The 27,934-nt window shown below is 45.1% G+C and overlaps 1 protein-coding gene across 1 annotated transcript in view; it reads left to right on the top strand.

The window, feature by feature from the left end:
* The window catches only part of LOC111972300 (palladin), a 121,312-nt gene that overhangs the window by 85,832 nt on the left and 7,546 nt on the right, over window positions 1-27,934 (top strand). Inside the window, exons 12-17 of the mRNA XM_070445992.1 lie at window positions 20,499-21,170; window positions 23,910-24,051; window positions 24,454-24,555; window positions 25,602-25,640; window positions 27,129-27,350; window positions 27,899-27,931. Of these exons, the coding sequence (XP_070302093.1) occupies window positions 20,499-21,170; window positions 23,910-24,051; window positions 24,454-24,555; window positions 25,602-25,640; window positions 27,129-27,350; window positions 27,899-27,931 (1,210 nt within the window). The remainder of the gene's footprint in view (window positions 1-20,498; window positions 21,171-23,909; window positions 24,052-24,453; window positions 24,556-25,601; window positions 25,641-27,128; window positions 27,351-27,898; window positions 27,932-27,934) is intronic.

Raw genomic sequence — 27,934 nt, 5'->3', positions numbered from 1 at the left:
GGATATTTTTTCGGAATGAACATTTTAATATACAGCGGGATATACTACCCTCGCACAACATTAACACTTTTTCCCCCCCCAAATCAAAACCTCCCAAATACTCTGCAACCTGGTATTTATGAGACAAAAAAAAACCCCCCGACAAAAAAAATCTTACAATGGAAGACGGCAGCCGAACCTACTGACCCCAAAAATTACGTATTTCCAAACACACCTGTTTTTATCAGCAACATATGGCTATGAACCCAAACTTAAACACAGGAAAGCCTAACACCAGTTCCAACCTGAGCTTAGGGGAGTAGTAACTTAAGTAATGTTTAGTCTAGCCTACTTTTAAAAGCCAAGAAGAAGAAAAATTACATTACAATGATTAGTATTACTTTTATAAGACTGAATGCTAAGTTAAGTTACCAAACTTGCTAGGACAGAAACAGATCTGACGCAAACTTTCAATTAGCACTCCGAGGTGTGAAGTGGAGGAGTGTCAAAGCCATTGACCGCAACAATGCAGGAGAGTTTCACAGCCTCCCCACCCAGATGGAGAGGCTTTAAAGCCCCCTCCCGCTGTTCAGAGGTCATTACAATACAGTCCTTCTGGATGTAAAAAAATAGAGAAGGTGCGAAAGAGACAAAAATAAGCTCCTTATGGAAAATCAAGAGACAACTTTTTGCTGACTATTGAAAAAATGGGAACATAAGCAACTTAATCTTCCACACAGACCATCCCCTGCACGGCACAGTCTATATAAACACATTTACCCCTCTGTTTAAAAGGGGGTATCCATCATCACCCTGTAGGGAAAACTTGTGGAAACTCAGGATACTAGAGGATGAGGACTCAATGTCAACCTGTACAAGTCTGGAACAGTAATGGTACAGGACGACCCCAAACCGTTTCAGCTGGACTTTCCCATTATCAAAGAGAGAGCTCAGCAGGAGAAGCTCTCWCTTGAGAAAGATACCCCCACCCCGAGCGTGTCAGACCKGACCTCTTCATTATACAACCCCACAGACGAGCAACCCCAAGCGGAAAGTCAACCTCCCYGTACTACTCCCTCATTGAAATGAAGGATAAGGCAGGTGGAGTTAGAACTGCAGGTGAACACACTCCAGTCAGCACACAACATAGTCCAGCTCAACAATACCTCCCTCAACCAGAGCTGAGGGTGGAGAGAGACATATCTCGACTCTGGACTGTGGTGAGACAACATCAACAGGAGAGGATCAGAGTGCTGGAGTAGAAGGTGAGAACAATGAAGTGTGACAGAGAACAACCCATTAGATAGCTGGCCACCCCCGCAGAGAAGCCAGCAGAACAGCRCACCTCACACTGACCAAAGTCTCGACACCACAGCAGAACAGCCCACCCCAGACCCTGACCATAGCCTCGACATCACAGCAGGACAGACAAATGAAGAACCCCAAGCACAGGGGATCCCACCCCCTCTGAACACCCCCCCTATCAGCCACCCTGATAGCCCTCCTGACAACCCCCACACACCCACTGAGGACATACACAAGCCACAGATTGTACTTCTTATGGACTCAAACAGGAAATATATACAAGAAAATTAACTTTTTCCCAAACACAGTGTCTAAACTCTGGTGTCCAAACACCCAGCGCGTCCTAAACCTTCTGTCTGATGACCAACTAGGGTCACCCAGCCACATAACAATACACACAGGCACAAACGAGCTGAGAACACAGCAGAAAAGGGTGGCCACAGCACTGAAGGGAGTGATTGAAAAAGCTTCTTCTACTTTCCCCAACACACAAGTGGTTATCTACACTCTGCTACCACAAAAATACTGCCACCCTGCTACCATACACAAGGTAAACGCAAGTATTTCCCGTGACTGTGCCTCAAAACCAAATGTCTACCTGGCCCACCACTCCACCCTGGACTTGAACAGCCTTTACGACCAGGTCCACCTTCGTCCAGACCCTAAAGGACATCGCCCTCAACCACAGCCCCAACACCTCACACAGGAGCAACAGATCAACAGACACCCCGCCCAGTCTAGAGAGACACTCTCCCACCCCGCCCCCCCCGGACCTACACAGAGAAGACCTACATCCACACCACAGCACCACTAGTCACGTCCACACCCCCACCCCAACCAATCAACACCCCCCCAAGTCAACCATGCCCACACCCCATTTAGGCCCACTCAGATTTGACCTATGCCCCTCCTGCCCACCCCATGCCCCCCATCCCCGCAAAGAGGCCCTCAACATGAAAGTCACACATATACGCCCAGGCCGTGAGCAGGCAAACAGGCCCAACCCCACTCTTACACTAGCCCAAGGCAATGGCATGTACCAGATGCTCAGCAGGCTCTGCTCACACAGCAGGCTCTGCTCGCCAAACCACACGACTAACAACATTGGACTCTTTATGGAACACAAAACCTTCACTATCTCATCCTGGAATATCCAAGGCCTGGGGTCACCTGCCTTTGGCCTAAAGAGCAGGGACCTGGACTTCACCAAATAAATCAGAAATACAGACATTGTCATCCTACAAGAAACACYGCATAGATGAGATGSACCCACTGGTTGCCCTCTAGGTTACAGAGAGCTGGTAGTCCCATCCACCAAACTATCAGGTGTGAAACAGGGAAGGGACTCAGGGGGTATGCTAATTTAGTATAGAGCAGACCTAACCCACTCTATTAAATTAATCAAAACAGGAACATTTTACATTTGGCAAAAAATTCAAAAGGAAATTATCTTAACAGAGAAAAATGTCCTGTGTGCTACCTATATCCCCCCACTAGAATCGCCATACTTTAATGAAGACAGCTTCTCCATCCTGGAGGGGGAAATCAATAATTTCCTTGGCCCAGGGACCTGTACTAGTCTGTGGCCAGAACTGGACAAGAACCTGATACCCTCAGCACACAGGGGGACAAACACCTACCTACCCAGCATTCCCTCCCCTATATGCCCCCCTAGGCACAACTACAACAACATAACAAAAACTCCTGCAGCTCTGTGGCCCGCTGGGTATGTACATAGTCAATGCTAGGCTTTGAGGGGACTCCTATGGTAGGTACACCTATAGCTCATCTTTTGGCAGTAGTACTGAAGACTACTTTATCACTGACCTCAARCCAGAATCTCGCAGGGAGTTCACAGTCAGCCCACTGACACCCCTATCAGATCACAGAAAAATCACAGTCTACTTGAACAGAGCAGTACTCAATCATGAGGCATCAAAGCCAAAGGGTCTGAATAATATCAAGAAATGCTATAGATGGAAGGAAAGTAGTGTGGAAACCTACCAAAAAACAATTAGGCAACAACAAATTCAATCCCTTTTAGACAACTTCCTGGACAAAACGTTTCACTGTAGTAGTGAAGGTYTAAACGTGGCAGTAGAAAACCTAAACAGTATATTTTACCTCTCAGCTTCCCTATCAAATCTAAAAATATTTTACATAAAACGGAAGAAAATTAACAACAATGACAAATGGTTTGATGAAGAATGCAAAAACCTAAGAAAGAAATTGAGAAACCTATCCAACCAAAAACATAGAGACCCAGAAAACCTGAGTCTTCGCCTTCACTATGGTGAATCACTAAAACAATACAGAAATACACTACGGAAAAAGAAGGAACAGAAATCAGCTCAATGTAATTGCAGAATCCATAAACTCTAACCACTTCTGGGAAAATTGGAAAACAATAAACAAACAACAACACAAAGAGTTGTCGAGCCAAAACAGAGATGTATGGGTAAACCACTTCTCCAATCTTTTTGGCCCTATAACAAAGAACAAAAACATATACATGATCAAATAAAAATCTTAGAATCAACTATTAAATAATGCATGCAGAGCAGAATTAGGTCGATACACGCTGATTGTCAAAATCCAGAAAAGAGCCGTTCAATTCTACAACCACCTAAAAGGAAGGGATTCCCAAACCTTCCATAACAAAGCTATCACCTACAGAGAAATTAACCTGTAGAAGAGTCCCCTAAGCAGGCTTGTCCTGGGGCTCTGTTCACAAACACAAACAGACCCCACAGAGGCCCAGGACAACACAACACAAATATGAGAAAACAAAAAGATAATTACTTGACACATTGGAAAGGATTAACAAAAAATAGAGCAAACTAGAATTCTATTTGGCCCTAAACAGAGAGCACACAGTGGCAGAATACCTGACCACTGTGACTGACCCAAACTTAAGGAAAGCTTTGACTATGTACAGACTCAGTGAGCATATTCTTGCTATTGAGAAAGGCCGCCGTAGGCAGACCTGGCTCTCAAGAGAAGACAGGCTAAGTGCACACTGCCCACAAAATGAGGTGGAAACTGAGCTGCACTTCCTAACCTCCTGCCAAATGTATGACCATATTAGAGACACATATTTCCCTCAGATTACACAGACTCACAAATTTGAAAGCAAACCCAACAGTGTGCCATCACAGCAGCAAGATTTGTGACCTGTTGCCACAAGAAAAGGGCAACCAGTGAAGAACAAACACCATTGTAAATACAACCCACATTAATGTTTATTAATTTTCCCTTTAACATTTGAAATGTCTTTATTCTTTTGGAACTTTTGTTCCAATGTGCAATGTAATGTTTACTGTTAATTTTGTATTGATTATTTCACTTTTGTTTATTATTTACTTCACTTGCTTTGGCAATGTTAACATATGTTTCCCATTTCAATAAAGCCCTTAAATTGAATTGAAATTGAATTGAGACAGAGAGAGTGGTGAGAGAGAGAGAGAGAGAGAGACAGAGAGAGAGAAAAAAAAAACAAAAAAAACACGTATGCTTATTAGTTGACAGCATGGAAACGGAGGTCTTAGTGATGGCCTGTTGAGAGCAGGGGCTGTTTCCCAGAGGGAATGGCATTCTAAACACAGAGAAGCTCTAGCAGCTATACGCTTTTGAGAATCACATTGTTTCCGCATGAAGTCAATCAGCCTTTGATTATAGCTGCTGTCCAGATCCCTGCCCTTGTTTGTGTGCGTGGGGGGGTTCTGGTACCCAGATGCGCTCAGATGTACATCCTGACACCCAGGAAACGTAGACAACTTCCTCTTTATAGCGAGCAGAGTGACATTAATTACAGTGTGTCTGTGATATACTGTAAAGTCAGCAACATGTTGCATACATACATCGCCGTTACAACACTATACTACTCACACAGTTGTGGAACCTGTCGTCCATAAGCAGGAGAGTGAGATACACTCGGCCGTGAGTGGTGTGACTCGACACTGGGGGGATGACTGAGCCCTCCTGAGAGAGGAACTGAACATTCCCTCGCCCCCATGTTCCCCGCCCCCTGACCCCTACCCCGCCCCCTCACCCCCGTATCTCTCCTCTGGGACTCATCTCCAGCCACTGAGAGACAACAGCAGAGCAGATGAGATGGAGAACACAGGCCGACCTACAAATAGACATTACACACCAAAACAGAACTGATAAATGCACCAAAAATGTATGTCTGCCTCCCAAAATTGAAGGCCAAAATGTCTGGGGGGAAAAACTGTTGACATGTTCCAGATCTGTGGGGGTGGTGATGGGGGAAGATTGTTCGTCTGTAATGGATTGTGTGGCCTTTTAAGTGTGATCCCCTGTTCTAACTAATCCTGTTCCTAGATAGACTGCTGTGGCTACGTACCATGTTTGTCAGTTATATAAAGCACAGACTACTTGGTTGTTATGTGGCTGGCATGTAGATAATGCTAACTCTGGTCTGTAAACATATGAAAAGCACAGCAGAGACTGTTTCTGTGTGCCACCCATGAAAACTATAGTACACAGAACATAATATGGATTATATTTCCTGCCAGTATAAAGTCACAATAGAGACTTTACAARGGAGATTCCCTTCCTATTGTATCTTATCTGAGAAAGAGAGAATAACATGTTTGATTAATTTCTTCTCTGATTCAGGAACTTAATTTCCCATGAATCAGTGGGAACATTATACATCAGATCTTAGTCCGAAATAACAATACGATAAACATACGTCAGGTACCCTAATGTAATACGATCTGGGTGTCTACCTCGAGCTGTCGCAATCTTTCACAATCTCTCTCTTTCTCTCTCACTTTCAGTCTTTTGTCTCTGACTCAAAAATAGTGGGCTGTTGTTATTCTTGGAGTCTGGTTCTGAAAGGGAAGTTCTCGATCAGTGGCCCGTGTTGCCAAGCTTTTATTGTGAAAGAGGTGGTTCTCAGACAGGCTCAGGCTGACTCACGCAGTTAGAGAGAGAGAGAGAGAGAGAGAGAGAGGGAGGGAGAGTCTGTCACTGTCTGGCTGCTGGCTGCTCTATATATGCTGCTCTGCTACCTGGCAGACCGGCACAGAAACAACCACACACACACACACACACACCTCCTGGGGACTACCTGAGCCGCAGACAGACACACTCACCTGGACCGCATCACTGAAGGTACTAACAACTTTTTAAAACAAAAATACGTTTTTTTTTAACTCACTTCAGTGGAAGTAATTGTTTATGGAGAGAGAGAGAAGGAAGAGGGGAAGCCAGGAGAGGGTGAGCAGCAAGGAGCAAGATGCTTTTCATTAACTCTCTGTCATGTTCAGATCATTAGAGAGAGAACAATGAGCACACACCACATTAGCACAGCCACTGTTGCTTCATGCTTACCTCACTGCTTTAATGAAATACAGTGTTGCCATTGTAGTAAAACTTCACGAGCTAAAACAGATGGGATTAAAATCACAAAATCTTCTGAAAAAAACGTTCAACCCGAAGGGTTGAATTGAGAGAGGGAATGAGGGAGTGCAGAATAAGGAGAGACACAAATGATAGAGAAGCAGAGCCAGGAATGCTTTTCCTTTATTTCTGTCTGCTTTGCCAGCCGCTCACCCAGTTAATGTTAAAAGCATGTGTTGGAGTATGGATGTGTGGTTTATAGGACACAGAGAGGCAGAGATAGAAGCCCATTCATTCACCGAAGGCTCTGGGAAGTGGTTCGTCTGAAGAGGAGGGCTGCAGGCAAATGACTGCTTTACTAAGGGTGGTAGGGTAGGGTCTGTGAGTTTGCGAGGAGTTGTAGTGTGAGTTGATGTAGGGATGACAGTAGTCCAGTGCCCGTTGCTTTATTGTGGATTGTGTCTGTGGTGTGTTAGTGGTGAAAGACTAGGTACGCTTATATAGGCCAGTTGTGTGGTGCCACTTTTGGGGTCTGTTGGATTAGTTAGCGCAATAGTGTCTGTCAGGAACGAACAGTAGTACCAGGTCCTTCACTGGGTTCTCTGGTTTCTACCCCCTCCCTTCCTCTCTCTTTCTCTGGCTCTTCTCCTCTTTCTCCCTCTTCCTCTCCACTCCTGCTGCTAATCCCGTTTGATGGCGATGTCTTTCCCATTCCAATCGCAGGGAAGATGTCTGGAGCTTCCTGCATAAAGAAACACTCTCGTCTCACGGAAAAGAGAGAGGGAAGAAGGGGAGAGAGAGAGAGAGGGAGACAGGGGCAGGGAGAGAGAGAGGGAGACAGGGGAGGGAGGAGATGGTGTGAGGGAGAAAGGAGAGAGAGAGGACGAAGGAGAAGAAGATCGGGAGGGAGAGAGGATAGAGGACAGGGAGAGGGAGAGAGAGAGGGAGACAGGGGAGGGAGAAACGGAGAGAGAGAGGAGGAGAGAGAGAGAGAGGGGAGGGGGAGAGAGTGTGGAGGGAGAGAGATAGAGGAGACAGGGGGGGGAGAGAGAGAGAGGGAGCCAGGGGGGAGAGAGAGAGGAGAGAGAGGAGAGGGAGGAGATGTGGAGGGAGAGAGGACGAGGGAGAGAGATAGAGAGACGGGAGGGAGAGAGAGAGATGGGAGCGAGGGATGAGAGGAGAGTATGGGGGGAGAGAGAGATACAGGGCGGGAGAGAGATAGAGAGAGACAGGGGAGGGAGAGATAGAAGAGACGGGAGGGAGAGGATAGGAGAGAGAGAGAGAGAGAGGGAAGAGATAGAGAGAGCAGGGAGAGAGATAGAGAGAGAGGCAGAGAGACCAGAGAGGAAGAGCGGGGAGGGGAGAGATGAGAGAGAGACAGAGGGAGGAGAGAGATAGAGAGAGAACAGGGAGAGGGAGAGAGGTAGACGGGAGACGGGGAAGAGAGAGAATAGAGGACAGGGAGGGAGAGCAAGGAGATAGAGAGGAGGGGAGAGTGCAGAGACCGGGTAGGAGGGAGAGTAGAGAGGGAGGAGAGATAGAGACAGGGCGGAGAGAGAGAGAGGTGGAGGGAGAGTAGAGAGAAGGAGGAGGAGAGAGAGACGAGGGAGAGAGCTGATAGGAGGAAAGGCGGGAGAAGGAGAGACGAGGGGAGAGGGGAGAGGAGAGACAGAGGAGATAGAGAGGGAGCGGAAAGAGAGGAGGACAGTGGGGAGACTAATAGAGAGACGGGAGGGAGGGAGCACCGGGGCGGAGAGGACGGAGGAGATAGACGACAGCGGGAGAGGGGAGAGCTCACTGTTCATTCTCTGTACTTATCACCTGTTATTCTATTATATATGTGAAATGGCTCCACAGATGATAGAGAGAGAGATGGATGGAGAGAGAGAGAGAGAGAGACAGACAGAGGGAGGGAGAGACATAAAGAAGGGGGTGATTGGAGCTGGAGCAGCCCTGAACTGTTAGTCTAGTTGGAATGAGCCACACGCTCTGTGCAGCGTTTAAAGGGGGGGGAAAGAAAATAGTCTGGTTTTGTTTTATGTGGTGTGTGTGCAATTAGAACCATAAAGAGAGGGAGGTGGTAGGGTACAGACGGAGGGAGGTGAAAGAGAGGAAGATGGAGAGGTTGAAAATACATTTGGAAGTCTAGGAGAACAAAGACAGAGAGAAATTGAAGRGGGACAAGGAAATAGACAAGGAATGGAAGTTGATAAAAAAAAGGGCTTTTCTGTTTTCCTTTGTTGTCTATATGAAAAATGTCAGGGACTACTGCTGCCAATAAAGCACCTCAAAGGATCTGAGCTAGGAGCTGAATCAAGGGGTTTATGAAATGTCCATGGAAAGTTGGGCAGCTCTCTACTGAGGAGGAGCACTCAGCCAAACCAGGGGGGGGAGGGATTAGGGAGAGTTGTATGACTCGTGTGTGTTGAGGAGGTTAGGGTGTATATGAGTTTTGTGTGTGTTGAGAGGTTAGGGTGTATATGAGTTTTGTGTGTATGGGGTGAAGGAGGTTCTCAGAGTGGGACTGCATGGTGTTGAGTCAGCCTGTGATGTGGGTCAGGTAAATGGGTTAACTCTGGTTCTGAACCTGACTGGAGGTTTGACCTACATGCTCCTTGTGGAAACGGATCTGATTACGGGCTCTATTTTCGGCTGGCGTTAAGGCGGCGCTAGTGTCAAAAGCACGTTAGTTTGCAATTTCGTCATGTAAAAACTGCCGCACTGGCATTTTCCAGCCCTAACACCAGGTTTGGCAATTTGCCTGCCTTATATCAGCTCGCTTGCCCTCAGATGGACGGGGCGGAGATATTTGAGCTGTTTCCTTAAAAACATGATCCAAAGTGCTAATTTCAGGCAGAGCTTGTGCGCATGTATAGGCCTACAAGTGTGTACTGTCTCTGTGTGTGTTTAGTTTGGTGTGGTTAGTGTGCACGCAGCACACACCTGAGGGGTATACCACAAAGCAAGTTCAATGAGTAAAAACAAAGCTAAACTCAGATATGTGTTGTTGGTTGTTGAGTTAAAGATACCATGCTCATTTGAAGCTTATCTTAAAAAAAAAAAAATACAAAGTTATTTCAGAACATTTAGACAAGTTAGTTGGCTAACTCAATGAACCTGCTTTTTTTTACTATAACCCTCAGTTTGAGGGCTTCACGTGAATTTGTTGATGGAAGTGTATCACGCTCACTGGTTTATCTCATCCGGCGATCTGATGTGATGATGTCAAACATAAACATTCAGCTATCTTGCTGGGGTTGTTTGTATACTGGAATCATGTAAGCTGCAATAGGCAGCCCCTTACCGTAAACTTACCATAGAACTCCAAATGGATGTCAACTTGCCTAAAAAAAAGAGCTCATTGTTGTTATTCGAGATCCTTGGTGAACACAGTCGATGTATAATGACCTGTTACTTTGCTAGGGTACATACAGATATCACAGTGTCYACATTATTCTGCAGCGATAGAGATAATCATTAACAACTGGATCATGGGGATTTTGGCCCATATCTACACTTCCTGTCATTTGTAAAAGCCTTGGGTATTGTACCTGTTTGTGCATGTGTTTAAACATGTGTACGTTTTGCATGSCTCCCCTCTACTCCTCCTCTTGCAGTCTGATCTCACACAAACATGACGTTATTCTGATCTACACTCAGCCTGATAGGTGTGTGTCTGTGAGCGACACGTCAAATGAATTCAGAATTTCCTTACAGTCAATCAATCATGTCGTAGCCAGTCAGTCAGATACTAAGTCAATTAGTCACAGTCTGACATTCGTTGATTGTCAGACAGAGTGACAGACCAGACACTTTCTGTCAGAGATTGGTCAAGTGCAGGTTGACGCACTGTAACAGTGATGTAATGGGGGCACGGTAATACTGTATAGTACAGGTGAGGGAAGTGTGAAACAGGTGCTGTCAGGCACAGAGAGACAGCATGCACCACTAATCATACTCTACTGTATGTCTGGTCATGCTTGGGGGAGGTGACAGGGAGAGGTGTATTTGTCTATGTGATTGCAGTGGGAGTCTGGTATTTTCCCATACTCCCATTGATTTCATCATGCGTTCCTGGATCTGGTCTGATAAACTCTTGGCTCGGGCGTGGTTTGGGGCCAGCATGTTGTTGTGTTACCACCTTGGGGTGTATTTCCACGGTAGGACACACACATAGGGGCTGTGTTTGTTTTGGAGGTGTGATGCTGGAGCTCTGCTAGCTTGTTTGGGACACACTTTTTAAAAGCTGGCACAGTGATGTGTGGTTAAACAATGACACAGACAGATACTGTACTCCAGTGGTGGTCAGTGACGTTTATGATGAGGGAGGACCATTTATTTTTTTAATGAGCATGGCCTTATTTCTATCACAGCATGTTGGATGACTGTCATTCATATTCCATTCACCCAGTTCAATGTAACAGCGATAGGTTTAGGCTACTACATGATACTGACATTTTCCCTGTACCCATCATGAGGTTGCTACAACCTAGCCTATAAATGAAAGTTTACAATGTAGGTGTACACAGATCGAGAGAAACATTTGAGATGACAGACAGTGACACGTGGGCAGACAGTGACACATTCAATACGGCCTTACACACTCTTGCCTGCATCTAGCTGATCTAGGGTGTGATCATTAGTCCAACAGTTGCAAACGAGAGTTTCTATTGGACAAATTCAGGAACTCTTATCCATGTTTTGTTTGCTTCCGTTTAAGAAACGTTTTCGATCAGAATTGGCGGAATGAATAAACCCCCAATCACGCATAAACACAGTTCACTTTCAAAGCAGCCATGTTGTCTTCATTGTAGCCTCTATGTAGTCTCCTCTCACCATTTCCCTTCGTTTGTGGACTTCAATGAACAACACATCAGCTGTATGTGACCAGGCAAAAACATCTTTCCAAGCCAAACCATAACCGCTACACACAGCCTGCATCGTTGTCCCCATATTAGCTAAAGTAACGTCCTAGTCAACATAGGTAATAGAACTAATGTGTTAGTAAACCCAGTTAAGCAGTTACACCGGCGGGGCCCCAGTGGATATAAATTGATAAAACCAAAAGATTACCTTGAATTTGACGAGTTCCAGTGTTGTGTTGGATAGTCATAGCCAGCTAGCTAACATTCTGTTTGAGCCGGGTGGTTGAGTAACAAAAAAAAAGACAAAATCTCTCTCTCTATATTTCTCTCTTGCTTCTCCTTAATTTTTTAAAGAAATAGTTACTGTGTAAATCTATGGAACCAAGAGATTATGTATTGAAGTTGTCGTGACTTTACTTTCATTAATCGGATGGCTGTTATTTATCTAATCAACTAACTATGTTTAATTGTTACCCGATTTAAATTWAATTAATCATGTAACAATTCATTAGGATTTGGGGCACCACGAGCGGTTCTTTAAAGAGTTATCATCTCCCCAATTAAACTCTAAAGGTCTTTACATATTACATTCATAAACAGTCAACTTATTAATCATATCATCATTCTGAACAGTCGTAACCTCCTTGCATCTGCAAAAACCCTAGCCTTGCTTATGATTCAGTACTACACAAGTTGGTTTAGCTAACTAAATGYGGGTACCTAGTCAGTTGTACAACTGAATGCATCTTCCGCATTTAACCCAAACCCTCTGTATCAGAGAGGTGTGGAGGGCTGCCATAATCGACATCCATGTCTTCGGCACCCAGGGAACAGTGCCTTGCTCAGGGGAAGAAGGACAGATTTGAACCCTGTCAGTTTGGGGATTTGATCAAGCAACCTTTCAGTTAATGGTCCAATGCTCTATCCACTAGGCTACCTGACACCCCTTGATAACACAGAATAAACATACACACTTAATACATTAGAAACAGGTCCCTAGCYGACTGACAACGATATGGCTGCTTGTTACAAAAGACATGGAGAGGGCGAGAAAGAGAGAGAGGGACAGAAACACTTAACATTGGTACATTTACATTTGGTACACTACTCTCACTTATACTTTGTGCATGAACCGCCGCCCGCTTGGAGAAAGAAATCATGAATCTATTTACATGGAAATGCCTTGGTTTGCCATGTATCTCTCCTAACTGGGCCTTCTGGGAAAGGGGGTTGTTTGGGCCTTTTCGCGACACGCTTGTAAGGCCCTGATTGTCCAAAAGGGGTCCCGATCCGTCTTCTACTGTTGTTCTTCTCTGCAGTCGTCCGGTATCCGGCAGCTGTCCGGTATCCGGTGACTTATTGTGTAGTCCTGAACAGAACTACAGATTTTATTCTAATTCCATTTGCTCTGGAAGATGCTTCTTTGAAGATAGGCTAGCCAGCTGTGTCGATGGTTCCCAGTGGGGTGATGAGAGTAGCATAATACGATGATTTGAACAGAGTAATGGAATGGTCCCACTTAAATTCATTTTTCTAGATACTTTACTTAGGACAGCTAATCAGCCGTACCAGTGATTGTCCGGGAGTTGACTTTATCGTCTCTACCTCGTGTTGAGATTCAAAGTTTAAACCACTTTAAAAGTGAGCTGCGGGCTTCCCAGTGGCCTAAGGCACTGCATCGCAGTGCTAGCTGTGCCACTAGAGATTCTGGGTTCGAGTCCAGGCTCTGTTGCAGTCGGCCATGACCGGGAGACCCATGGGGCAGCGCACAATTGGCCCAGCGTCGTCCAGGTTAGGGGAGGGTTTGGCCGGTAGGGATGTCCTTGTCCCATCATGCACTAGCGACTCCTGTGGCGGGCCGAGCGCAGTGCACGCTGACGCAGTCGCCAGGTGTATGGTGTTTCCCCCGACACATTGGTGCGGCTGGCTTCCGGGTTAAGTGGGCATTGTGTCAGGAAGCAGTGTGGCTTGGTTGGGTTGTGTTTCGGGAGTACGCACAGCTCTCGACCTTTGCCTCTCCCAAGTCCGTACGGGAGTTGCAGCGATGAGACAAGACTGTAACTACCAATTGGATACCACAAAATTGGGGAGAAAAAATCAAAAGTGAGCTGCAGCTCAATGTCTCTCTGGTCTGATACAGTATGTTAATTCTTAACCCATCATTTTATACAGTTAGTTCAAAAGGGGCGGTTCCATCAGGCTGACCTCACTCAATGGTGTGACTTGCAAAGTTATGTAAAACTATTATCTCTTATGGCTCCTAAAATCATGTCCCTCTCTTAACAAAAACACTTTCATAATTTTTCATATTTCATGCACAACACATCGGATGAACACTTCACACATATAGTTAGTATACTTTCCAAGTTACAGTATTTCCTTTATAACATTTTAAATTACATCACAAAATAACACCCGAAACGTCACCAGTGGTCTCCACATCGCCTTTGACCATTCCCCACGTTCTATGTTAGAAATATTGTTCCAGTAGTTGCTTTTGAACGTGTTAGAGTTTCTGCGGGAAAAGCCTTCTTAAAACAAAGGCACATTCCTTGGCTGAATTTGGAGAGGGATGTCTGAATGTTCTCTCCTTGACCAGTCCCCCCCCCCCCCTCTGTGGGTGAGAGAGGGTCTGATTGAAGTTATTTATTGCAAAGTTGATCTGACCTATTTGGATCCTCACAGGACAGTCATGACATAGTCAATGTACCAAGAGGAGGACGGAAGCTAGCTGTCCTCCGGCTACACCATGATGCTACCCTGTTGAGGCTACTCTAGACTATCATTGCAAAACAGTGTGTTTTAATCAATTATTTGGTGACATGTGAATATATTTTGTATAGTTTTATCTAAAAAGGATAACTTTTTCAATGTTTTACAATTTTGATTTTTATGAGATTCACTGAGGAGGATGGTCCTCCCCTTCCTCCTCTGAGGAGCCTTTCCCATTGTGGGAAAATGTAAACCTGTTGTTCAGACATTTGAGTGGATCAACAGCTTTTCACTTACACATGGCTGGCTTGTATGTACACATCATGCAGAAGGAAGCTTAGCCTCTTGTTGTTTATAGAAGGCACCCCCTCCTTATTGGCTGTTTACACTCAACTACTTCCTGTCCTCCCATGGTCACTTCCTGTGGTTAGTGAGTGCTGCTGGCGGAATCCCATAAACCTTCTCCCTTCTCTCCTCCTCCTAGTCAACAAACCAGTGGCCAACCAAAGACAAGCTCCCCTTCCTCGCACCCAAACAAGTTAGGTCGTAAAACCCAGCGATGGCTCACAGCTTGCTTGTTGCAATGTTAGTCAGTCTAATTGTAGAACCGCCTGTCTGTATGGACCCGAGGCATCATTGTCCAGGAAGCACAAACAAGCGACTGTGTGTAAAGATGACCATTATAGACATGTTGATTAGAGAGAGCATTGATTAAAGACAGTATGATTGGAGTCTACGGAGGAGAAGCAGCCGGTGGCGATCACAGATTGGAAACCCTCTGTAGCTGACTGTTGGCATGGGTTGTTTCTGTTTCAGCTTGCTCTTTCTGACTGCTACAACATGGTCTGTTTCAGCTTGCTCTTTCTGACTGCTACAACATGGTCTGTTTCAGCTTGCTCTTGCTGCTAGATTACAACATGTCTGTTTCAGCTTGCTCTTTGCTGACTGTACAACATGGTCTGTTTCAGCTTGCTCTTTCTGACTGCTACAACAGGTCTGTTTCAGCTTGCTCTTTCTGACTGCTACACATGGTCTGTTTCAGCTTGCTCTTTCTGACTGCGACAAACTGGCTGTTTCAGCTTGCTCTTCTGACTGCTACAACATGGTCTGTTTCAGCTTGCTCTTTCTGACTGCTACAACATGGTCTGTTTCAGCTTGCTCTTTCTGACTGCTACAACATGGTCGTTTCAGCTTGCTCTTTCGACTGCTACAACATGGTCTGTTTCAGCTTGCTCTTTCTGACTGCTACAACATGGTCTGTTTCAGCTTGCTCTTCTGACTGCTACACAAATGGTCTGTTTCAGCTTGCTCTTTCTGACTGCTACAACATGGTCTGTTTCAGCTTGCTCTTTCTGACTGCTACAACATGGTCTGTTTCAGCTTGCTCTTTCTGACTGCTACAACATGGTCTGTTCAGCTTGCTCTTTCTGACTGTAAACATGGTCTGTTTCAGCTTGCTCTTCTGACTGCATAAACATGGTCTGTTTCAGCTTGCTCTTTCTGACTGCTACAACATGTCTGTTTCAGCTTGCTCTTTCTGACTGCTACAACATGGTCTGTTTCAGCTTGCTCTTCTGACTGGTACAACATGGTCTGTTTCAGCTTGCTCTTTCTGACTGCTACAACATGGTCTGTTTCAGCTTGCTCTTTCGACTGCTAAACATGGTCTGTTTCAGCTTGCTCTTTCTGACTGCTACAACATGGTCTGTTTCAGCTTGCTCTTCTGACTGTACAACATGGTCTGTTTCAGCTTGCTCTTTCTGACTGATACAACATGGTCGTTTCAGCTTGCTCTTTCTGACTGCTACAACATGGTCTGTTTCAGCTTGCTCTTTCTGACTGATACAACATGGTCTGTTTCAGCTTGCTACATGGTGTGCTAAAAGACCGATTCAATTAACTTTCACTCAGACAAGCTGTGCCTGACCCCGTTAAGCTCAGCGATGCTGCTAATGTTCCCATGTAGAAACTGGAAAGTTAAAGCACCACCAGAATCCTTTATAATTGACATTTTACTATGAGGGTAATGTGAAGAAGGGTTTGTCAATCAAACGTTTCTTCTAAAGTTCTCTTTCATTGTGTTCCATGTTAAATAATTTACTCCAGGAACCAGGCCAACTGAAAGTATTTTTCAAGATGAGAGAGAAAGAACATTTAACAGCCTGGCCTATTTAGACCTCTAAATGGAGGGAAAGAGAGAGGAGAAAGGAAGAGAGAGATTTAACGGTAATGTACTGTTACAGTCTGAAATGACAGGGCAGAGCTCTGCAGTTTTTTCACACTGGAACTGAGAGTTGTGTGGGCCAGTTGGCTCAACTCGGTAACGCACAACACTGGGCCGTTGGCATGGAGATGGAGAGCAGGACGGCTCCCTCTCTCCCTCCCTGCAAGGCCCCACTGCACCGCAAGACAGATAGGAACAGACTCTCAGAGGAATGGAAGAAAGAAAGGAATTAACTCCAGCCTTTTCAGCAGTTTCTGTCATTTCTTTAGCTGCTCACATGAGAGATTAAACTTTTTTTTTTTTTACCAAGCACCGACTCTGTTCACAAACCTTTTAGAAGTTCTAAATAATGTAGGTTTTGTTTCTTGTACCCAAGAGAGTCTGACTGGCATCTATAGAACAGGTTGTTCTGGACAGCTATAAGAAAATGCCCTTTTTGAGACTTAACAATGGGAGGATTTATGTGGAGATGTGAAAGTACTGTAAATTAAAAGGCTGTATGGCTATAAGTGAATGCTGTATGCTAGAATGAACCTCCACCTCTTTTATATCTCTTTTTAAGAGTGGTTGATTGGGCAGAAGGCTCCTCTCTTTGTTCCCAGAGTTGGTGACTAAATCAAGTCAAGTGATACTTTATTATCCCAATGATTTGTCTGTTGGCTCATTCAAGACTAATAGGCAATCCCTGTTCTGAATCAGTAGAGAAAAAGCTTGATTGAGAGAGATGAAATAGTTGTAAGTGGATGTTGGCTGGGTAGAGCTGGCTGGAGGCTGGTATGGTCAGGGCCATGGTGTCAGCCAAGGTGGCCCCCTCCTTTTGTCCTAGAGGCAGACAGACCAGGCACAATAAAACAACTGATGCAGCTACAATATTACACAGTCTGACCTTCTCACTGACAACCATAAAAAGATCTGAAGTTTATGGGCTGTTTTAGAGTTTCAGAATATTTAAGATGATACTATCTGACAAAATGGCAATTCAATTGAGTGGAAAAATTCAAATGAAATTGACATGTCAGATTTCATAACGTAGAATACAATTGGAAAGTTAGTCATTATGCGGAAAGAAGGACAAATGAATCTTAATCATGTGAGTGCCCTTTTGTAAAATAAGCAAGGGGAATTAGACTGTACTAAATGTGGAATTGATTGACCATGCTGGGAGAGAGAGAGGGAAAGGGAGAGAGGGGTGCACATCAGTTGTTTTGGGGAATAATGAGCGGCGATGTTTGTTTGGAAGTAGCTGTTCTATATAAAGAAGGAACACCTTTTAAGGCAAGAAGATGATGTCAGTCAGCCACTGCTGGCCAACATCCATTCTGCCTCCCAAACATACTCAGAAAAATTCCAGAGACAGGAGTAAAAACACCAGGACAACTTTTCAGATATATTTAGTATACTGAAACTGGGCTCCTAACATTCTCTAAAATATACTAGGCAGGCTGGAAACCATCAGGTGGGTTATTAAAAAATGCAGGCACGCGGGCAAACGGTCTGTTATGGAAATKATTTCATGCACAACTCACACATGGAGGCTGGCAGTGAAGGAGAGAGAAAGACAAGGCGCTGAGGAAATGAAGCGCGTTTCTCCTCTGTTTGAGCGGGCGGGCGGGCGAGGCGAAGAGCTTCTGCCTTGCGCTGAGAGAACGCAGCCAAAAAAGGACTGAAAGCGCCACGGAGGAGTGGAGGCCAGGGCTGCCGCTCCTAGGAGCTGCCAAACTATTCTTGTAAAAGCGCTCTTTTGGTGGAGGCTTGGATGTCCGACATTGCTGGGATATTCAGAAAAACACATAGGGAAAGTAGACACTGCAGTATTTCATTTTGCTATTTCACATGCTATTTTTCATGTACCATAGTCTACACCATCACACAGGTTATGACAGGTTGGAGTGATTTGAATAATGAGTGTTTATTTGGGCCTGGAGTTCCACTGTTGCTATGCTACTAATGAGGGGAGCATGTGACTGATCTCAAAGCATGTGGGATATCTGTCTCATGGTGTTTTCTCTGTCAGTTCTGTCATTTTACTGTAAAATGTTCATTACCTTTGTTGGGCTTTTCATATTCTTTGAGAGAGAGGGGAGGCTGGGGAATGGGGGGAGGCTGGGGAATGAGGGGCTTATCCCCTGGAACCTCAGACAGAAATGGAAAATGTCCTGGTTATTCAGCATCTGAAACAGATTCTGAGAATGTTGTCCTAGTGAAGTCCTGATGACAAGGCATGTAGCTGTATCTAGACTCTTCTGTCCAMGTTTTCAGATGGACTCACTACCAGTCAAAGACTGGGCCATTAACATTAAGGTTTCTAACATTGGGGTTTTATAGATTTCCCCAAGACCCCTTCTGCTACCCGAGGAGATAACTCAACCATGTCATGTGTGTTCTGAAGTTCCCACTGTACATTCCTGTTACAAGCCCCCAGACCCAAATAAAATATTTCCCCATTATAAATGAACACGTTCAAAGCAAGCAGTGGACATAGGATGAGTCTAGTTTACTCGCCCCTCTTTCTTCATTCCAGTCCACAGTCATGTCATCCGCCCCCTTTAGGATCAGGAACCTCCTTGAGAGCCATAGTTTCCCCAGCCAACTGATCCCAGACCAGGCCAGACGTTATTTGACAGTGTAYGAGGGCTCTGTGTGTGAAATCCTCAGCCAGCCATACCTCTATGACAGAATACAATGCTGCATAATTAGGATTCACCCCTGAAGACAAGATGTGTGTTTGTGGTTATTTTGTTTCATCGCACTGCAGTTTAACCCATTAACTGGCACARCAAGAAATAGATATCAGAAACAACATTTTACAGTCTTGTAATTTTCAATTTTATACAGAATTAGTACTGAAAATGTGGTCAATTTTTGCTAATATTCACGTCCTGGTTTTGAACCATATTTAAAAAAAATACAGGACTCCTATGCTAAAAGGCATTGGTTGAGATGTTAAAATATGCCAAACAAAATTAATATGTTTAATTTAATATGGTACTTTTTGACGTGGCTGTCGACAGGCTGGCCTTTTAAGTCTTTATGTAATGACCGATAGACTCACTATGCAGAGGTTTCCTCCCCAGAAACAGACTACATCAGCGCCTTCACACACACCACACACACACACACACACACACACACACACACACACACACACACACACACACACACACACACACACACACACACACACACACACACACACACACACACAACACAAACACCGTGGCAAGGTTGGCTAGCCGAATGAACCACACCCCATGGTACTCTGAACCCTCCCAAACTCAGGCCTGACAGGCTATCAATTCCAGGCTGGTGAAAAAATCTCCAGTGTAATTCCTGAGTGAGGCTCTTGGATGGCCCAGTGCTGAAGTTATCGCGACAGCTCTGTGTGTGGTTATCAACCACTCACAGTAACATCCTCACAACGCATCTGTAACATTAGAGCAATGTCTCGGCACGACTGGGAGGCTCATTCTTTGTGATTGCTGTTTTTACAATCACAATCTCTTTAATTTGTCAATCATGGTTGTGTAACGAGAGAGTGAGAGACGAGTAATAGGGTATTGTGTCAGTCAAGGTCAAAATGGATTACAGCCGCATGCTTTTGTAACATTTTTACAACGTGCCTGTAACCTTAGCAGCGTTATCTCATCCCCTCCAGCGTTCTAGTGGTGTTGAGAGGATGTTGAGTGTTACAGGGGTATGTGTGCTATGTTCTGATTGGTGACCTGGGGAAGGAAAACCACTGCTGTTAGCCTCTCTGGGCGTTTATACTGACCCTGACACAAAATATGTGGATACATAGTATGGAGTCTAGGCCTTTACTGTAGGGATTCCATTGGTCCGGGGGGGAAAAGGCCTGTACGGAATGCTTCTGATCTACTGGTGTGTGTTCCTGCTTTCATTTAGCTCACAAACGTTTTAAAACTTTGTCCAGTTTTTTTCTGCAATAGTGTTTTTTRTTTACCGTTTGGCATGATCATTCAAAGTGACCCCACTGTCCAGCAGTCATGTTACTGATGATGCCTATGTATCAACTTTCCTTTTAGGAACATAGAACAGTTGAAGCAGCTGCAGGATCAGATTCTATTGGAACAGCAAGAAGCAGCCAATTGGATCCAGCAGCAGGAGCAAGAGCAGGAAGTCCCACTTCCACTGCAGCAGCCTCAGGAAGTGTCCTCTCCGCCCTCTCCTCCTCTTCCCCCTCCTCCCTCCTTCCAGGAGCTGGAGAGCAGCGCCATGCAGACCAGCACATTCAACTACGCCCGGCCCAAGCAGTTCATCGCTGCCCAGAGCCCCGGGGGGACAGTCCCTGTGGGGGGCTACGTCACCCAGTCCTCTGGCTCCTCTGGATCCAGCCTGCCCTCACCCCTCTCCCCACCCACCTCACACAAACCCTTCACCAGGGTCACCATGCCTCCCTTCACTAAGGGCAGCAGCATCGGGTCTCAGTCCCCGTCCTCTCCCTCCTTCCCTCCTCCACCCCCTCCCTTCCTCAGCAGCAGCATGTCTTCTCCATCAGGCCCCAGCCAAGACTTTCCCCCACCCCCTCCTCCACCCATCTCCTCGACTCCCCCCTTCTCCCCCGGCCACTCCAGCAGCTCTTCCCCCTTCACTTCCATGCCCCAATCACCTGCTGGCTTCCTGGCCTCCGTCCTGCCAGCCACGCCCACTAGCCCGTCCGTCAACGCCCTGGGCCTGCCTAAAGGGAATGGAACTATGTGAGTATCCTCAATGTTACTCAGCTACACTGGCTCTAGACACAGCTACACTGGCTCTAGACACAGCTACACTGGCTCTAGACWCAGCTACACTGGCTCTAGACACAGCTACACTGGCTCTAGACACAGCTACACTGGCTCTAGACACAGCTACACTGGCTCTAGACACAGCTACACTGGCTCTAGACACAGCTACACTGGCTCTAGACACAGCTACACTGGCTCTCCATGGGGCAGTACCCTATACTTTCAGATCATTTGAATCCCCAGTCAAATGGTAGTATAGCATATCAGTCAGTGAGTGACAGCCTGCGGCAGGTCTGTCTCTGTGGAGCCAGGCTGGCTCTCCCTCTCCCTCCATTCTCATCAGGACAGCCTGCCACCTGGTAGCAGCTGGAGGCTGGAGGTCTGCTGCTAGATGGAAGATGGCCTGTTTAAATTCTTATTCAGCATGTTTACAACCCAGAGACCAGCCAGGGGCTCATACAGACACTCAGCTCAGAGAGCACCGTCTCTCTCAGTATCCTGAGGTGTGTAAATGTGTGTGTGTGTGTGTGTGTGAGTTAACCTCTCTGGTATAAGTGGGACGGTAGTGTCCCACCTCGACAACAGCCAGTGAAATTGCAGGGCGCCAAATTCAAAACAACAGAAATCACATAATTAAAATTCCTCAAACATACAAGTATTATACACAATTTTAAAGATAAACTTCTTGTAAATCCAACCACAGTGTSCGATTTCAAAAAGGCTTTACAGAGAAAGCACACCATGCGATTATGTTAGGTCAGCGCCTAGTCACAGAAAACCATACAGCCATTTTCCAGCCAAGGAGAGGGCTCACAAAAGTCAGAAATAGCGATTAAATTAATCTCTGACCTTTGATGATCTTCATCAGATGGCACTCACAGGACTTCATGTTACACAATAAATGTGTGTTTTGTTCGATAAAGTTAATCTTTATGTCCAAAAACCTCAGTTGAAATTGGCGCSTTATGTACAGTAATCATTGTCTCAAACAAACATCCGGTGAAAATGCAGAGAMCCACATRAAATTACAGAAATACTCATCATAAACATTGATGAAAGATACAAGTGTTTAACATACGATTAAAGATAAACTTCTCCTTAATGCAACCGCTGTGTCAGATTTCAAAAAGGCTTTTCGGCGAAAGCACACCACGCGATTATGTTAGGTCAGCGCCTAGCCACAAAAACCATACAGCCATTTTCCAACCAAGGAGAGGTGTCACATAAGTCAGAAATAGCGTTAAAATGAATCACTTACCTTTGATGTTCTTCATCTGGTGGCACTCCCAGGTCTCCATGTTAGACAATAAATGTTTGTTTTGTTTGATAATGTCCCTCTTTATGTACAAAAACCTCAGTTTTGTTGGTGCGTTTAGTTCAGAAATCCAAAGGCACCATGCGCGCTCTCAACATCAAGACGAAAAGTCAAAAAAGTACAATAAAAGTTAGTAGAAACATGTCAAACGATGTTTAAAAACCCATCCTCAGGTTGTTTTTGTCATAAATAATAAATAATATTTCAACCGGACAAAAGCTTCGTCAATAGAAAAGGAGAAACAAAGGCTTGTTCCCGATCACGTGCATGACTCGTGTCTGGAAATTTCCACTGTCCACTCATTGAAAGTGCTGTATCTTCCCCTTTTTTCAGAGTAAAAGCCTGAAACAATGCCTAAAGACTGGCCACGTGTAGAGGAAGCCATAGAGATTGTGAACTGGGTCCTAAGTCTCTGTATGGTGGATAGGCTTTCAATGGAAAAACAGCCTTTCAAAATAATAGTACTTCCTGGTTGGATTTTCCTCAGGTTTTTGCCTTCCATATCAGTTCTGTTATACTCACAGACATTATTTTAACAATTTTGGAAACTTTGGAGTGTTTTCTATCCGAATCTACTAATTATATGCATATCCTAGCTTCTGGGCCTGYGTAGCAGGAAGTTTAATTTGGACACACGTTTCATCCAAAATTCCGAATGCTGCCCCTTACCCTATTGAAGTTAAGAATATTTGCCCTATCATCTGAAAAATATACACAATGACTTTAGAATGAAGGGTGCGTCAAAGTCAAATCAACATATATTTGAAGGGTTTATGCATAGCTGAGATTTCAACACACCCTACTGGGCATTTTCCAAAACACAATAGTATTTCTCAAGTCAAGAAACCCTACCATCTCAGGCCAGGCCTGACTATGAGTCGGCTGCACCCAGAGTGAGCTTGGTCATGTTTATGTTTATTTAACTGATAGAGATCTGGTGTTGTGTAGATAATCCTGGCTCTGGTTCCGCTTGATGATGCCTGGCCTTCTGGAGAAAACATCCACTCTGCTCTGCTGTCAAACACGCTCTCCCCCTTCCCCTTTAAGGCAATTCCACATCTCCTTCCTTCCCTCGCCCTCTTTTTCATCAAGCCCTCTCCTCTGTCTGCTTTTCCCCTCACCGGGGCATTCCTGRAGCAGGGGAGAGAGATAAGAGGACTCTGTCTGGAAGGCTGCAGTTGGACATGTTCAGATAAGGGAATGAGAAACAGAAAGAAGTGGCTTATTCTGTCTCAATCACGGGTTCAAATAACTCCCAGTCAGTCTAACACACACACAAACAACATATTGCATATCATGGCTATGTGATCTACTGTAGAAAGAAACAGCAGCCACTGTTGACTAACGGTCTGAGGTCCCATGTTCTAACCCCTACGTCTGTTGTTGTGTTCTGTCAGCAGTGCTTTRCCCCGGAAGCAGTCCAGAGGAACCCCACGCCTGGCCTCTGACTCTGACATTCAGGGAACCAAGGATGCTGTCATTCAGGACCTGGAGAGGAAGCTACGATTTAAGGAGGAGCGCATGAGCAATGGACAACAGGTGTGTGTTACAGAGTGCCTTCATAACACCGCAAATGACTGTGTATTTGTAGGTAACTTGGGAATGAAGGTATTGTTGTAACATTCTTTAATACATATTATTAACAAGCGGTCCATCATGTCAAATATCAATCAAATTTCATTCCCAACCATTAATACATGCATAACTATGCCACAGATATGTTCACAGACAAGCTTTTCTGCTGATGTTAGAATAGGCCCGGTACTATAGTGAGTCCAAAAGAGCCTTTTGACTTGGAGAGGACAAAACATTTTTCCCCATGTCATCCATTTCACAAGTGTATCTCAGGAAGACTGTATCTTATTAATATTTGTAACGAGTGTGTGTTGCTGTTGCGACTGACACACTAACCTCGGCTGACCCATTAATCGGTGCTTCCAGAGGTTAACCTATGAGGAGAAGATGGCTCGCAGGCTGCTGGGGGCAGACAACGCAGCCACAGTACTAAACACACAGCAGCAGGACGAGGAGCCAGTCACACAGGTACGCTGCTGCTGCAACTATACCAAGAACACACACACACACCTGGACAGGTATATACACACTCACTTGGGCTGGACTGGACAGGTACAGACTCACACACTACTCACAGAGTCACAAAATACTTGTCTAGGATCACCACCTCTGTGTTACACTGTAGTATTGCGTGTGTGTGTAGCATACACACCTACATTAGTCATATTTGTCAGTCACACTGCTTCACTCAGAGTTGTGTCGGTGTGCAGGGTGCAGAGTTACTGAATTTCTGAGTCTATTTTTCCATCTGAATGCTGGTCTGTGATGTTTATTATTGAAAAAGGCTATATTATATTTCGGCTACACTGGAAACACTTTAATTTAAAGCATGCAATGAAGCTTTGATATGAACAGAATACTATCCTACAGAACCCTCTTTAAAACCCTCTTTAAGAACCCTCTTTAAAAACACACATGAGTTGAATGTAGCCGTTTGTTCCCCTCAGAAACATTAAAAAGCTGTATAGAACTGTGATAAAGTGTCAAATATAGGCTACAGCTACACAGATTAATACAACATGTAGTCTTAAAGATGTCCAGAACACAAAACCTCATTGCAGAACACACACATAGTTGCTGCATTGACTAAATTCAAGCCTCAGTGCCAAGTAAACAGAGTTTGTCCTCTCACAGCTGCAGACAGTGGCAGTAGTGTTTTGTGGAGGTCAGGGCTGTTCTGTGCTGCTGTGCTGTAATGACGTTGGGCTCTGGCTGCCTGGAGGCCCATGAGCCTGGTTCCCTGTCTGATAGAGATTGGCTCTGCATGGCTCTGGGCACTACTCTGCCTGAGGCTGTGAGTTTGCCTGTTCCAAATCAGAGGATATGTGATGAAAATATGTGTGTTTTGTGGAAATGTGTGAAAGGGTATAAGACTTACAATGTTACACACTCTTTCATGAATGCTGGTAAGTGCATGCACGCCCACACCCTCGTGGTGTTTGGTTGGACCTCAGGTCGTGACGTCATACAGTAACACAGAGACAACACCTCACTACTATTTTATGTCTTCGCAGGACTCCAGTTCATCTGATATAGAATCGGTCCCTCAAAAGGTTATTCAAGCCCCTCTCTCTCTCTCTCTCTCTCTCTCTCTCTCTCTCTCTCTCGTCTCTCCTCTCTCCTCTCTCTTCCACTCACTCACTCACCTCACTCACTCACTCACTCACTCACTCACTCACTCACTCACTCACTCACTCACTCACTCACTCACTCACTCACCTCACTCACTGCACTCACTCACTCACTCAACTCACTCACTCACTGTGTCGTGTGGTCCCCGTGCTTAAACCATTAAACAAAGCTACACTGATAATAATTATATAGATATGCTAACACACACTTTGACCGTAACAGGATCAGGCCTGGGAACCTGCAAATGAACTGATAAGGATAAAGACAAACATACATTTGACAAAAAGCAGATGGAAAAGTGGAATTCATGGTTCTGTTAAGGTCATTGTGGTGGTTACAATATCTTTTGACCGCCTGTAGGTCTTCAGTCAGATCTGACCCAATTACTGACCAATACTGTTTATGAGAACCGAGTAAGTATGGCCAACTTTGTCCCTGTGCATGGCTGTTACTTTTAATGTATATGTTGATTCATTGAATCTCAGTGTGTTGATTGGTCACTTTTGATGTGTTAATCAGATATTGGCGCCTGCATGAGCTTGTTTTCCAACACCTTCCTGACATGAGATGCTAAAATGAACATGTCCACTGTCATCAGAAACTATGGGATACACCCATAGGCTGTGTGTGTGTGTGTGTGTGTGTGTGTGGTGTGTGTGTGTGTGTGTGTGGCTGTGTGTGTGTGTGTTACGTGTCACATGACCTACTATACTTGTCTCTTGTTTGTGTACGTGCGTGAGCGATGGTGAAGCGAGAAACGAGAGAACAAGAATTCAGGGGGGGGGGAGAGAGAGAGAGGAAGAGAGAGAGAAACGTTTGCGAGAAGGAGGGGAGACAGGGATTGAGGCAGAGAAATAGATTTACACTTTGGTGAGCGTTGGCAACATACTCGTCCTCCCACTACCAAAGCTTTGCCTCCCCTTGAGATGTCATAACCCTTCAGCTGTGTCTTAGGCCTGTAATTATCAGTCAGTCAGTCAGTCAGTCAGTCAGTACACTCTACTCTCCAGATGTTGCCTCTGCCGCAACAGACTGGGCCAGGATGGTGAGAGATTAAGATTGAAAGAGAGAGGAGGAGGAATTGAGAGAGAGAGAGAGAGAGGAATAGACAGAAAAGGAGGGAGGAATAGAGAGTTGACAGGGAATAGGAAGACACTGGATAAAGGCGAGCTGACGGGAAAAGGAGAATCTTGTTTTTCCGTAACTCACTGTTCTTGAATGAATGAAAGGATAAATCAATGAATGCTTGCATGAGTGACACAGAATGTTCTTGGTGGAGTGTGCTTCTTGTTCATCTGATTTTTCTGTGACCCTGTTCCTCTGTGATTTCAGGCTCTTCCTGTAATAGTGATGCTCCTTGAACTCCGTCTCCCAGGGTTAACCCTGCTCCCTCTCTGTGTGCTCTGCAGGAGTACAAGGTGTCCAGCTTCGAGCAGCGCCTGATCAGTGAGATCGAGTTCCGTCTGGAGCGCTCTCCAGRGGAGGAGTCTGACGACGATGTGCAGCATGACGAAGACTCTACAGGCCAGGGGGTGGTGCCATTCTTCGACAGCAAGCTCAAACACTACAAGGTGTTCGAGGGCATGCCCGTCACCTTCTCCTGCAAGGTCATCGGAGACCCCAAGCCAAAGGTCAGAGGTCACACAGATCACAGAGTGATGATGTGGAAATATAGCGGACTGATTCATCGTTAGTCTCGCATACCAGCACGKCGTATTCTAGTATTTTTTATTGTATTTAATGTCAATATTATCACTGTTACGCTATTTAGTTATAGTGTATTGTTGTATGCTGAACCTATTTAATGTACTGCCATATTGTTCTGATCATTTGGAGTTGATGATGTGTGGTGTTGTTAGTAGGAGGTACATGTACAGTGTGTTATAAGGGCGAGGCCTGCCGTACTAACATCTCTGAGTCCGCCACTGCGGGCAGCATCAGAGGACCTCTGTAATGACTGGGTGATGACAGGCATCAGATGAATGGAAGAGATAGAAAAAGAGAGGATAGATAGAGGATGGAGGGAGTATAATATGATATAATATAATAATATACCTCCCTTCCCTCCCTACTCCTATCCACTTCTATAGGCCATTGTGTCCCCTATAGATCTACTGGTATAAGGATGGGAAGCAGATCATTGTGTAACTCTGTGTTGTGTCTATCCTGTCCCCTATAGATCTACTGGTTTAAGGATGGGAAGCAGATCATTGTG

The sequence above is a fragment of the Salvelinus sp. IW2-2015 genome, linkage group LG13, assembly GCF_002910315.2.
Source record: "Salvelinus sp. IW2-2015 linkage group LG13, ASM291031v2, whole genome shotgun sequence".
Lineage (NCBI taxonomy): Eukaryota > Metazoa > Chordata > Actinopteri > Salmoniformes > Salmonidae > Salvelinus > Salvelinus sp. IW2-2015.
The sequence above is the reverse complement of the archived record's forward strand: the minus strand, read 5'-3'. Positions and strand labels throughout refer to the sequence as shown.